A 14,047-nucleotide genomic window follows, 5' to 3' on the forward strand; every position below is an offset into this window, starting at 1 on the left:
ACACACACACACACACACACACACACACACACACACACACACACACAGAGGCACAGCACACAGATACACACAAATACATATACACCCCACACATACACACATGCACACAGACACACACGCACACACACGCATACAGATGCACACAGACACACACCACGAACACCACTCCCAGTTATACCACAAACATACACTCCTGCACACAACTCAGGACCATGACCCTGTGTCGGAGCACAGTCGGAGCAGCCTCCTTGACTGACAGGCAGTTCTCACCACACAGGGAGCCCTCCAACTCCCTCCCTCACTCACTGGCTCCCACTGCTAGATGCCAGACAGCCAAGGCTAAGGCCTGTTGTCAAGTCTTAACTACTTAATGGTATCCCTGTAGTGTCCCCACACCATGGCTTTGGGGACAGCTGCCTATTCTTAGGCTCCAGCCTCTGTCGTCCCCTTCTAAGAGGAACAAAAAGAAAAACCTGAAGGAAGGGGGGAGAAGGAATGAAAAGGAATGGGCGAAAGAGAAAAGAGAGAAGTAGAGGGCAGGAAGAGAAGAGGAAAACATAGAGGGGGAGGTGAAGAGGGAGAGGCATTGGATTGTAGGGGTGCTAACCTCATCGAAGGATGGATTTATTGATGAGGTCATAGCTAAATGGGTTATTGGAAAATACAGACACACGTGTTAAAAAAAATTCATTCCGCCACGACACATCCTTCTACAGTTTGCCACGTGCCTTTCCATTCTCTTCCAACAACAAATATCAAACCACCTCCCTTCGGTCCTGTCTCCTTCCATATGCCCACCTCCGCCTGTACATCTGCAAAGGGGCAGGGCTCTCTAGGATTCCTTTTAGCTGAGCAACACTTTTTTAGCTGTTTTACCCCTCTCCCATGCAAATGCCCTCCAGGGACAGGATAGGGCCAAGAAGATTAGAGCTCCATCCACTGGGGCTTTCTTTAGTTAGTTCTACAAGCTCTGGGTGGGTGCAGAGTCTAAGTCTACAGCAGAGTAACTGCACCCTCCATGGAGAGGAGCAGGGCTGATATGCACCTTAATGTAAAAAAAAGACAGCCCCCCCCAAGCTGAGCTCAAGGCTGGGACTCACAGCCTGGCGTGAAGAATCCTGACTTGTGCATGACCCAGCCTGCAACAGCCACACTCAACCAAGTTTATCCTGGTGTCCTCAGTGCCCTCATCAGCAAGGTGGGGGTGATGACAGCAGCTTATGGGATGTCTGGCAGGGTCCTGTTCTCTTACAAGCCTGAGTAACCCCGACAAGGTATTTGCTGGATGCTCGGGTCACAAAGAGCAGAGCAGGGGGCAGCTGGGAAGTTGTAATCTCGGAAGTGTCCGATGCATGCCAGGGAAAAGGGGGTCTGAGAAGCTGGAGTCTGAACTTCCAGGTCAGCATCCCTGGCTAGCCAGGGGCAAGAAGGCACTACACTCAGCCATCCAGGACAGGAAGCGGCAATGGCTGGAGGGCGGGAAGAGTTCAAGACCCTCCAAACCCATGGAAACCCCACGTGTAAACATGCACACGGCAAAGCAGCCAGCTCAGGTTTAGACTTGTCAGAGAGAGTAAGGTAGACAGTGACAGAGAAGGACACCCGATGGCCCCCCAAAGCACAGGCACATTCACACACTTTTAAAAATCCCACGCTGGGGCTGGAGAGATGATTCAGGGGTTAAGAGCGCCGGCTGCTCTTCCAGAGGACCTGAGTTCAAGTCCCAGCAACCACATGGCAGCTCACACCTGTCTGTGACTCCAGTTCCACCCGCACACAGACATTCATGCAGACAAAACCAATGCACATGAAATAAAAAATAAAATTAAGGAAAAAAAATCCACTCTGCCTGTGGCACATCCCTCTACAATTTACCACATGCCTTCGCCCCGCCCCCAACAGCAAACAGGAAATCATCGGTTCACCCAATCCACACCAGAGTGCCAGGTGGCTCTAAATTAGACCTATAAACAGACTAAGGAGGTGGAAGACTGGTTCAAGGTCACACCCGGCACACAAGTGACAGGAAATGCAAACACAGTATGCTCAGATGTGTACAGGTGCCAGTATCTCCGTGGAAGAGACGGGGAAACTGAGATCCAGAGAGATTTTGATCATGGAACCAGCCCAGGCTTCCCCCAAAGGCGACCTCTCAAGGCTCTGAGCTCCACAGTCCTTGCCTCCCTGGGCCTCAGTTTTCCTCTCTGGATTTGGGGGAAAGAGCAGAGGCAAGGGCTTCCCTTCCTCCCTGGCTGCTTTATCCTGGCTGCACAATGCGCCTTTGCCTGCATGCCAGGCCTTTGTCTGTGTGTAGCCACGGCACCCCCGCCTGTGTTATCAGTGCGGGAAGTGGCGGCGGGCGCTGGCGGGGCCTCTCTGGGCCTCCGCCGCCTGAGACATGTGTTGGACACGGGCCTTTCAGGCCGGGAGCCGAAGCACAAAGGCCTGGGAAGAAGGCGGAACAAAGGGCTTTTTCACGCGGCAACTGAAAAGCTGCAGATTAGCAAAAGCGCTGTGCAGGCTGGAGGAGCAGGGCCAGCCTCAGACCCTCCCAGGCTGGCTCAGCTGCCCTGGGTCTGGGGTCCACATGGCTTCAGACACATTCTAACCTGCCTAGACTTTCTCTCCTGCTCAAAATTCTCACAGCCCCAACTCCTGGTCCTAAATACCTCTCCCCACCTCCAGCTCAGCCATTTTATAACCTTTGCCTTTCCCTGAGTAGTCAGTCCTCGGTCGCCTCTGCCACCCCAAATGTTCCTTTATTCCCCCCTTTCACCATGAAGCCCAATTCTGAGGTCTCCTCTTTAGGAAAGCAGAGAGAGACATCTGTGACTCTGTCCCAGGAATGTGGTCTGTAGGGTACAAGTTCATAGCCCCACTGACCATCCAAGGAAACTAAGACTCAGGATGGCTGCCCGGCCCCTGACATCCAGCAGGCACAGCTCCAAGGCAACACTAAGCCAGGTCACTTTCCACCCTGCCTCTGTATCTCCAGGGGTTGGTCCCTCTCTTGGAGTAGGGTGGATAGGGGAGATCTTGGGCACAGGCCCCTGATACGGGCACATTTGATCAGCCCACCTCTGCCCCCTACCCCCCCAGGTACGCCATTGACCGAGACTCGGATTTGGAGCAGATCTTTGACATCGATGCGGACACTGGCGCCATCGTGACTGGCAAGGGACTGGACCGTGAAACCGCTGGCTGGCACAACATTACTGTGCTGGCTATGGAAGCAGGTGAGTTGGCTCACGTGGGGAAAGGCGCCCAAATGAGTAGGCGGGGCTAATCGTGGCTGGGGCAGAGCAAAGGCTGGACGTGGGGCGGGGAGCAAGGGCTGGGGTGGGGCAAAGAGCCCACCTGGGAGTGGGTGTGGCGAAATCAGATCTCCAGGACCGAAGATCTAGTAGGGCCTGCAAGAAAGTGTAGAGACCAACTTTTCTCCCTCATTCACAGAGCATCTAAGACAGGCCTAGCTCTGTTCTAGGGTCTCGCAAAGGAGGGGAAGTCCCTGCCCATACAGGAGAGAACTGGGCCAGCCACAAGCTGAGAAAAGGTGCACGCGCTTAGTATGTCAGGCCATGTGACGTGGTCCAAAGGATCAGTAGGGCCAAGGAGACTAAGGAGAGCTGGCAGTGTACCTCTGAAGCAAAGGCGACTCTGGGGAGATTTTTTCACAAAGACCTCAGGACGATCAGGACACCATGCATCTAGGAGAGAGCAGATCCAGCAGGGGGAACGGATTGTGCAAAGGTCCTGAGGTGGGTGGTAGTTGCTTGGTATATTAGAGGAACTACAGGAGGCCAAAATAGTTGGAGAGAGCAGAGTGGTCCGCCGCTGGCTGGGAGGGGCTGGACTTTGCGTATTCTGAGTTCGGAATGGGAAGGGCTTCGAGCATTAGAGAGATGCCGTCTGGAATAGACTGTGGGGGTGGGGAGGTGTTGAGAGGAGGCAAGGAGCTTGGTCAGAAGCAGCAGTGTTAATGGAAGGGTGATAGCCCAGGCTGGACCAGGAAGAAAAGGAACCGAGAAGAAGCTGCCTTGTGGTATAAACTGAAGATGAAGAGGCCGGGCCTGCTGATGAGCAGAGTGAGGGAGGTGCTGATGCAGGGTCAGGGGCTTAAGGGTCCAGAGGTCAAAAACGCTAAAGGAGTTTGGCTGTGCTCAGGAGGAGTTTCTGGAAGTGAGGGCCTAGCTGGGAGCCACTGGGTAGGTGGAGTCTGAGCTGGGAAAGGAAGGGAGGACCCTGGAAAAGGGTCTGCATTCGGAAGGCTGGGGAAGTGGGAAGCAGAAAGGAGACTTTCTGAAGAAAGGAGAGCCTGCCAATGCCAGCCAGGTCTCCTCTGCTTCCACCTGCTCTCCAGTGGTGCCTGTCACCTCTGCGGGGCTTGTCGGCACGCTGTTAGGACTCGCTATGAGTGATTCCAGAGATCCTGTTCATCTCTGAGACTCAGCCTCACGGTGGCCCCAGCCGACCCCATCCCGGAAGCCCTCCTGCCTTCCCCCTCCTCCCTGTGCCCGTGCCTTCTCTTCCTCCTCCCACTTCGGAGGCCCTGCTGGCCCGTGGCAGGGCCAAGGAAGTCCCTAGGCTGAAGTTCCCTTGGTCTCTTTCAACTGCGGTTTAAAGGAAAACACAAAGCCGGCTCAGCCCTCAGCTCGGCTTCTGCGAGCCTTTGAATCCACTCCTCCTCCACTTGGAAGAGAGAACAAAGGTGGCTGGAGAGGAAGTACTGCTGGACTGGGGGGTGGCGAGAGGGTTGGGGGGAGTTCCTCCACCTTCTCAGCCTCCCTCGCCAGCTCCAAAGCAGCTGCCACAGAGGCTGTGTGGCAGGCGGGACAGAGAAGGCTTAGGCCTGGCTGCCAGGCACAGGTGCCTATAGGTTGTCACCCGTGGGACATCTATCCACTAGCAAGTCCCTTCTTGGGTTAAGCACAATGCTCTCACCTGTAGGTCCGCCTCCTACACACATCTGGCGCCCGGGGCTGCATGGCCTCCCTCTCTGCTCCCAGGGACTTACTACCATGTCACCCAGTTGACCACAGGGATGGGAGTGAGACTGACTAAGGGGACAGGTTGGCTACAGTCTGGCTTGAGGTGTCCCTTTGAGCTGCCGGCCACAGTATCCGCCCTCTCCTCACCTCTGTACTAACCAACGGGAACCAGAGCGCTTCCTCTTCTCAGTGCAGAGAAACACACCAGCGTTAGACAGCCTTGATTTAGTGTTTGCACGACTCCTTCTACCCCCACTGAAGGCCAGTCCCTTTACACTATGAGGTCCCTGGGTCTCCGTGTCTAAGGAGTGCTGGTTCTACAGTGGCCTCCATATGTAGATGAGGGAACAGACTCAGATGATGTCCTTTCTCATCCTGTCCTGTCCTGCTTCCGAGCTCAGCTCTCCCATGCTGTGCCCTGGTCACATTTTCTTGGACTGGGGCTGGGGAGATGGCTCAGTGTATAAAGCTTCCCGAGTTCAGGCCCCCAGTTTCTACATAAAAGGCGAACACGATGGCATAATGCCAGCACCAGGAGGTGGGGACCAGCAAATCCCCAGTGCTATGGAGCTACTGGCCAGCCAACCTAGATGAACTGGCAAATCCTGGTTTCAATGAGAGACCCTGTCTCAAAAGTAAAAGGCCAACAAGAAGGCTCAGAGGGTAAGGCACTTGCCTTAAAGAGTGACAACCCTCCCTGGGTCACATGTAGTAGAAGGTGAGAACTAATTCCTGAAAATTGTCCCCTGACCACACTTGTTCACCATGGTGTGTATGTGCTGCTACACACACACACACACACACACACACACACACACACACACACAAGAGACAAGAAACCTTCAGAACAAGTGACCAGCTAGACAAGCCAAACTGGCAAATCTGAGTTCAAGTGAGAGATCTGGCCTTAACATATATAAGCAGAGAGTCATAGAGAAGACAGTGACATCAATCTCTGACAAAATATATGTGCGTACGCATGCACACACACACACATACACACATACAAACACACACACACAAATATACACATGCACATATACACACAAACACAAACTCAAAAACATACACACATATACACGTGCACACACACACTGCCACACAAACACACAAACTCATAAACACACATACTCACGCACACACTCACACTCACAAACTCACACACATGCACACACACAAACACATATACACTCACACACACAAACACAACAAACTCACATACATGCATACACAAACACACACAAACATAACAAACTCACAAACTCACACATTCACACACACAAACTCACAAACACACAAACTCACACACATGCACACATACTCTCACACACACACAATCTATGTCCGATAACCCCTACTCACGCCACCTTCAACCCATCCCTAATGGAGGTACAGTTGCCGTATCTGTTTCACAAATGAGGAAGCTGAGGCCCCGAACCACAGAGCAAGTCCGTGCAAGCCCAGAGTGACCCCATTCGTCACAACAGAAGTAGGCCTGAGCCCAGGTGTAGAGCCTCCACCCCTGGCTCCACCCTCAGACCCCGTGTCCTCCTGCTGAGGTGTCCTCATGATTCCCTCAGAAGCAACCAGGAATGAGCAAGGGGTCACACAGCCCCACCTGCTTCCAGGCGGAACAAACAAGAGGTGACAAGGATCAGAGGGGAAATATTTATACACGCTGCAGCGCCCTGTGAGCCCCTCAGAGGATGTCGCCCTCAGCCAGAGCAGCCGCCTGTCACACTGGATTACCTCAAAGGCTTGGGCCCACTTAGTATGCTGGCTCTTCTCTCCCGAACCTCTGAGTCATCCATCCTACCCATGCAGACGCGCCTTCCACTGACATTATCTTTAACGTTTTGTAATCATGAAATATTAATGACCAATATTGAATTTAAAGTACAATTTGTGTCTGGATCCTTCGGTGGAAAGGGCAGTTGTAAAGGAATAGTCCTGCGGGGGGAGGGGGGACTTGGAGAGTCAAGGATGGGGTAGAGTGGTTGGACGTGAGGGGACATAGCATGGACATAGCAGGCTCCACCAGGGTCACCAGCTCACAGCTGGCCAGCAAGGAAGGTGGCTGAGTGGCCATGACAAGGAGTTGCCTAGGTCTGTTGGAAGCAGCCCACAATGGTCACCCTGGGCCTGGTCACATGCACTCAGGAGCATGGGACAATGAGAAAGGTTCCCTTTGTGTGGTCCTGTGGCTGCCATCTCTGCCTGCCTTGTCCTCCCTTCTTTAAGTTGGCTGTAACTCCTTGCCCTGTTGGAGGGCAGAAGGGACAGAAACAGCAGGTGACTGTGGTGGCCTCTGTTTATTCAAAGGCATTGGTTAGTGTCATGTATAAAACAAAAATTCCACACACACACACACCCGGGGCTGCTTGTTTAATACCTCATGAGGATCTCCTGTTGAACAAGATAGACAGTGGCTTCCCTGAATTCCCAGGAGGTCAGGGGAGAGGGTGGGGGAGAGGGCAGGGGAGGGGACAGTGAAGGAGGCAGGGGAGGGGACAGGGGAGCCTAGAGTGAAATCTAGGGGCTTTGGGAGGGACTAGCTCACCATTGAGGGACAGAAACAGAGGATTCCAAGGTGTGTCTCTGGGAGAGAAAGTTTTTTTTTTTAAGATAGATTTATTTATTTATTTATTTATTATTTATTATTATTATACAGCATTCTGTCTGCACACATGCCTGCAGGCCAGGCCAGAAGAGGGCACCAGATCTCATTATAGATGGTTGTGAGCCACCATGAGGTTGCTAGGAATTGAACTCAGGACCTCTGGAAGAGCAGTCAGTGCTCTTAACCGCTGAGCCATCCCTCCAGCCCAAGGAAGGTTTTTTTAAGAGCTGGGATTTTTCTCTTCCTGTAAGCCAAAGCTGGGAGGCTTAGAGACCCCTCTGAGAACAGAGAGATGCCGATGGCTAGAGCAGGGGGCTGAGGAGGCCTGCAGATGTCTGCTAGCCTGCACAGGAAGGGTCTGGAGTGTCCCCTGTGGAGCCAGAAGCTGGGGTGATGGGGAGCTAGCACAGGTCTTCAGGCTGAAGAATGCTGTGATCAGATGTGGGGTGTTCGTGGTTTCCTCGGCCTGCAGAACTGGAAATAGCAAGATAGCTCGTTCTAAGTCCATGTGGGTGTCAAGACAGGGCTGGTGGGCATGCACACCGGGCAGACCCTCTGGGAAAAGACTCAGGGAAGGGCTGCTTTGAGAGACGCTGACTCCCTCTTCTCAGAGGTATGCAAACCATGGCTGAGCTCTTGCGTGCTGAGTGACACTTTCAGAAGCCTTAGTACTTGGCAGAGACCAACAGGGCCAGAGATTGTGATGTCTACAGAGTCTCAATAGGATAGCCCCCTCTGCCCCGAGGGAAGGAAACTTCTCCAAGGCTCCAGATCCCAGAGATACTGTGTTCAAGGCCCCTCTTTCACCCAAAGTCTGTCCACTCTTGGAGGAGCCAAGCCCGCAACAAAGACAGAGCCTACTCTCCACACACTGGAGCAAAGCAGATCACAGAAGTCCTTGAGAGGGACAGAGAAGGCGCCCGAGTCTCCTGTTCCCACAAACGGGGCATGGGGACAGGGCAGGAAGTCCCAGGAGGCTCCTTGGGGCTGTCCCCACACCCTCTGGATCTGTCTCTGCTCTCCACCCTCCTCCTCCCACGCCTGCCTGGGCCGTGGGTAATTGGGAAGATCAATCTTTCTGCCCAGCTGGCTGGCTCTAATCAGAACCTAAGGTTGGGATGCAATCTAATTCCCTGGGGAGGAGGGAGGAGGGGGAGCTGAGCTGGGGGCTCTCAGGGAGAGGGGCCCTGCACTCCACTCCCCTGCCTGCTACAGGAAGTGGGTGCATAGATGGTCGTTCTTCTGGCTTGCTCCCCCAACTCTCCACTCTCAGAGTCCCACCTCACTCCTCTCTGGGCTCCTCCATCTCCCACTGATTTTGCTGACGTGTCATGGGTCCTTGGGGGGTGCGGCTACATCTCCCCAGGGCCCTTCTCAGAGTCTGTCCCAAACATAGGGCAGAGGCTTGCGTGCCATAGACAGGGAAGGTCCCTCACTGCACAGTTAATTAAGAACCTACTATACACCATGTGTGCAGTGTTCACCAACACATCTCCTTAAACGGGGCATGAATAAGACCAGAAAAAATAAGACGTGGGCTCTGTAAAACGCTTGCTTCGCAAGCACAAAGACCTGAATCCAATCCCTGGAAGCCATATGAAAGTGCTAAGCATGGTGGGAAATCCTGTAATCTCAGAGCTGAGGAGGAAAAGACAGGAGAATCCCTGGGATTCCCTGGCTAATGGGGATAGCCTAGGCATCACATCCTGGTGAGAGATTCTGTCTCAAAGGAGGAGGTAAACGGCATTCCTGAGGATGACACCAGAGGTGGTTCTCCATCCTCCACGTAAACTCACACGTACACACACACACACACACACACACACACACGGCATTCCTGGGAATGACACCTGAGGTTGTTACTTGGCCTCCATGTAAACAGTCACGCATATACCCACACTTACACAAACACACATGAACACACGTGTGCATGTGTGCACACACACGCACACACAAAGTTTTAGAAAACAACACAGGTACCAGGCAGCTGGGAAAAGCCATGACAGCAAGTGATCCTGGTCTCTGTGGTGGTGAGGGAAACATTAATAAGGACCAAGCCATCAGGACAGAGCTGAAGGGCAGACCCAGAGCAGAGGGCAGAAGGAAGAATGGAAGAAGGCCAAGGCCAGGGAGGAGCTAGCCATCTAACCCAAGCCATGAGATCTTGTGGGAGAAAGTTCAGGACTTGGGCTGAGTGCAGTCACGGAGAGCTGCCTGGAGGAGCTGAAGAGTTCTGGCAGCTGAGGTGTTGACTCAGTTGGAGATGCTCCCTTTAAAGCCGGGCTCCCTTCTCCTGACCCTACTCTATCTATCATTCTAGTGAGAGCTCGAGTGGGAAGCTGCCTCAGCTCTCTGAGACCTTTTCTCATCTGCAAAGCAGCAATGCATCCCACAGTTGACAGGATGATGTGGGGAAGCCACCTTGATGGTAGCTTGTTATGTGTCTGCTGCCTTTCTCTGGGAAAGATAGCACATTCCTTCTGGTCGCTAGGCCATGACCCATGTCCTCTTCCCTTCCCACGGACCCCACCCATCTCTGCTTCCTGCTCATTTGGGTCTAGATGCCCTGGGAGTGACCCTGCCAGAAGCTAGGGTCTTCCTTGGAAGAGATCTGAAGTGTGCCCACACTTTGACCCCAGGGCCTTTGCACATGCCAACCCCTCTCCGCAAAGCAATCTTTCCCTCTTCATCCCTTTCCTCTGGTTATTTCCCAGTCAGATCCGAGTAGAGCTGTCACTTGCTCCATGGAAAAGGTCTCCGCACCCACCAGGGCAGGTCTCTCAGCTCCTGAGCGTTTCAATTCTTATTACACAGTCTGGAGGGCTGTCTGTCTCTACTTCTAGACCAAAGGACCATGTTGTTCTTGTTCATTCCTGCGTTCTTGATACAAAGGAGACTCCCATTCCACAGTCGTCAGCAAAACCCACAAGCCTCTGTTCCAAATGCCCAATCTCACCCCAGCCACTGTGCTTCGGGAACCTCCGGGCACCAGGAAGGTGAGAGACCAGCCCCGCGGCTTCCTGGCCCTAACTCCACTCTCTTTATGAGCCCAGAGCCTTCCTTCCCAGCCTCTTCCAACCCCTGGGGCTCCACCTGCCACCTCCCCAGATGCTCTGTGAGCCAACAGACGAAGGAAGCACCAGGCCAGAGCACGTTTAATTTTAATTTAGGAATCGGTTAGGGCTGCAGGCCTGCTCAGCTCTGGGCTGTCAATCAGCCTTCCTCAAGGCTGCATCAATTAGTTTAAAAATATTGAATGTAATTTTGCCTGACACAACATATTGCAGCTACTGCAAAATATAATTTATTTTAGAAGAAGAAATAATTAAACTAATTTGCATGTCAGTCAGCTGAACTGAGATGGCAAGGGGAGAGGGCCAGAGGGGGAGACCTGGCCCCTGGAGGGGGCACCTGCCGCCGGGCACTGGGTGAGGTCTCCTGTGCCCAGCATCTTTGCAGCTGCCACTGGATTGACAAAGACCGGGGCAGGAGGAGGGCCAGGCATTGTGTCTGGACCACACACTTAGAGTTCAGAGGCTCAGGGACAACTCCAGGGATGTCCCTGTCCCCCCACCCCCTCAGTTTCCCATCCACAAAATAGGTTTGACATCACCTTTTCCTGATCTGCGTGGAGACCCATGTGAGGTCACAGACAGGAGAAAATGCTGTAAACTGAACGTGGATCAAGGTTCAGCAATGCTTGGTGCTGTGACAGACCCCTGGAAGGTGGGTCTCACTGTCATTAGTGATTATGAGGGACATATCCCAACCAGGCAAGGCAGGAAGGTACCAGAGGTCTGCCAATCACCCCAAGACAACATTTGTAAGCTGGGTGTGTGACGAACTTCCCTGGACAACCCAGCCTTCAACACTGGTAAATTTTTTTAAAGATTTATTTATTTTATGTATATGAGTACACCATAGCTGTCTTCAGACACACCAGAAGAGGGTATCAGATCCCATTACAGATGGTTGTCAGCCATCATGTGGTTGCTGGGAATTGAACTCAGGACCTCTGGAAGAGCAGTCAGTGCTCTTAACCACTGAGCCATCTCTCTAGCCCAACACTAGTATTTTTTTAAGGTTTCCCAGGTGATGTTCTGAGGATAAGAAGCATTGCCTAATGTTGAGGGCACAGGGGCAGTCAGGAGCAATGGTAAGTCCAGGCCAGCCCCGAATTCTTGGGGCAAACACTACAACCTTGGGCAACTTGGAGGCACACCTCTTAATTGGTGCCCGCAGATGTCCAGCTCTTAGATCTGAGACCCTTACTCAGGCAAACAGATTCAGGAAGTGGTGACCCATGTAGGACATGTTGGAAGGGAGACCAGGAAGGCCCAGGTGTGACACAGCAATGGTGTGACAACAGGGTCTCCCGGTAATAGAACATGGGTAGAGGGTGACTGCCCTTCATGAGAGTGCTGTCAAGCGTCCAGTTCTTCTCCACCTCTCCTGTAGCCCCACACCCCTACTACAGAGGCAGGCTGCCAGGGAGGACGCTCGGGCCTTCACTAGCCCTGTGATCAGCTGACAGACAGACAACTGCCTGCTTCCCCGTCCTCCTGTTTTTTAGAAGTACCCCATCTGTCTGTGGAGGTTCTCTGGCAATGTGCTCTTAAAAATAACAGCTCACTCCAGCATCCCCAGTCACGATTCCCCTCCCTCGGTCCCAGAAGAACCCCTCTAATTGCTGAGGTGGCAGATCTGGGTAAACTGAGGAGATAACTCCAGAGAGGGGTCAGCAGTGCTAACGAAGGGCCTCCTCCTCCTCCTCGTCCTCCTCTTCCTCCTCCCAACCCTCCTCCTCCTCCTCCCCCCCTCCTGGCTCCCCAGAGGTGGCTCACCTGCCCTTCCCACCTCCAGTTCTCTCAGCTCTCCAGTAGCTGCAGTCAGCATCCAGCAGCCTCTGAGTTCAGAGGAGGCAGCAGATGGGTCCTCTTCCCCCAACCCAAACATGGGGTGCACGGCTGCCTGGGAATTCCCAGACTGCCCCCAAAATAGCTCCCTGCAAACCAACTGGAGACTCCCGTTACCCAAGCATCTTCTTGAAAGTGGGGTGCCATTTCCTGTCCTGGGGGATGCACCTGCAGGGAGGGGCAGATAGACGAGGTCAGTAGTGAGTGTGCTAGCTGAGGTTAAAGTGGCAAGGCACTCTGGGAGGGAAGCTAGGGGACCAGAGGTCAGGGAACTGATCCAAGAGGCCAGGCTGAGGCACCCAATTCTCTGGTGTCAGACTCCTTGCTAGATACCTGTGTACCAGTCTTCTGTGCTGGGGACACAGTTCCAAGCATTTGAGAGACATTAACCCTTAACCGATCTGTTCTGCAAGCAAGTGAGAAAACTGAAGCTCAGAGAAGACACTCAGCTGAGATCACAAAGCCCCTATGTGGCAGAGGTGGGCTCCGTCTTAACCGGCATCTCATGTTCAGCACTTTCCAGGGATAGAAACTGAAATCAGGGTCTTGCCCAAGCCCAAGTTCTAGGTCAGGGTTGGTTTTAGCCATGCCTGGAATCCAGGCCTCTTCACAATCCCTTCTGGTTTCAGTCATTTGCCCAGCTGTGAGGGCAGCTATTCTACGCCTTATGCTGGAGACCCAGAGCTACGTAGACAGTGCCTTGAGTTTATGGATCCTGCTTCGCTGGCCAAATTTGCCTTCTTGGACTCCTCTGGCCCTTGAAGGATTAGGTGTGCTGAGAGCAGTAGTTTGGGGGTTCAGTCACCAGCTGACCCACGGTCTAAACACACCCACATGTTTTAGTTTTTTTGCAGTGTGGGAACATGAACTGTAGTAACCCACAGGACCCACAAGGGCAGCTGAAATGCTCATGTGTGCTCTGGGAGCATTCAGTAACCTCTAGGGGGCAGGGCAGACAGTGGTGGGGGTGGCACAGTGTTGGAGGCAGGGGCATATCTGAAAGTACCGCTGGTGATTATGGTGGAGGAGGCAGTAGTGATAACTGACTAGTGGTGGCCATGGCTACGATGACAATGGTGCTAGTACAAGAGTTGAAAGAGGTTAGGATAATGCTGGTGGTGGTGAGGGGCGGCGGCCGTGAGGGTGACGGGGATGATGAGGGTGGAGCTAACGGAGGTGGTGCCGGTGATCTGCGGGGATGATGGTAGCAGTGGCGAGGGTGCTTCTGTGCGTTACGTACTAGGGTTGGGGAAGACAGTGTTGATGGTCGTCATGGCGATGGCTTAGTAGCAGTGATGGTGGCAGCAGTAAAAATTGTAATGATGCAGATTATGATGGTGCTCCTGGTGGTGACAGTGTTGGTGATGGTATTGGTGATCAGTGTTGGTGATGGTGATGATGGATGGGGTGCTGGTGCTGGTGCTGGTGGTGGTGATGGTGATGATGGATGAGGTGTTGGTGTTGGTGTCGGTGTCGGTGTTGGTGATGGTAATGAGTGGGGTGTTGGTGATGGGTGATGGTGA

General features: G+C 53.2%; 1 protein-coding gene across 1 annotated transcript in view; it reads left to right on the forward strand.

The window, feature by feature from the left end:
* The window catches only part of Cdh22 (cadherin 22), a 122,181-nt gene that overhangs the window by 95,555 nt on the left and 12,579 nt on the right, over positions 1 to 14,047 (forward strand). Inside the window, exon 8 of the mRNA XM_028769733.1 lies at positions 3,100 to 3,236. Within this exon, the coding sequence (XP_028625566.1) occupies positions 3,100 to 3,236 (137 nt within the window). The remainder of the gene's footprint in view (positions 1 to 3,099; positions 3,237 to 14,047) is intronic.

The sequence above is a fragment of the Grammomys surdaster genome, unplaced genomic scaffold (assembly GCF_004785775.1).
Source record: "Grammomys surdaster isolate TR1022 unplaced genomic scaffold, NIH_TR_1.0 193, whole genome shotgun sequence".
NCBI classification, from domain to species: Eukaryota; Metazoa; Chordata; class Mammalia; order Rodentia; family Muridae; genus Grammomys; species Grammomys surdaster.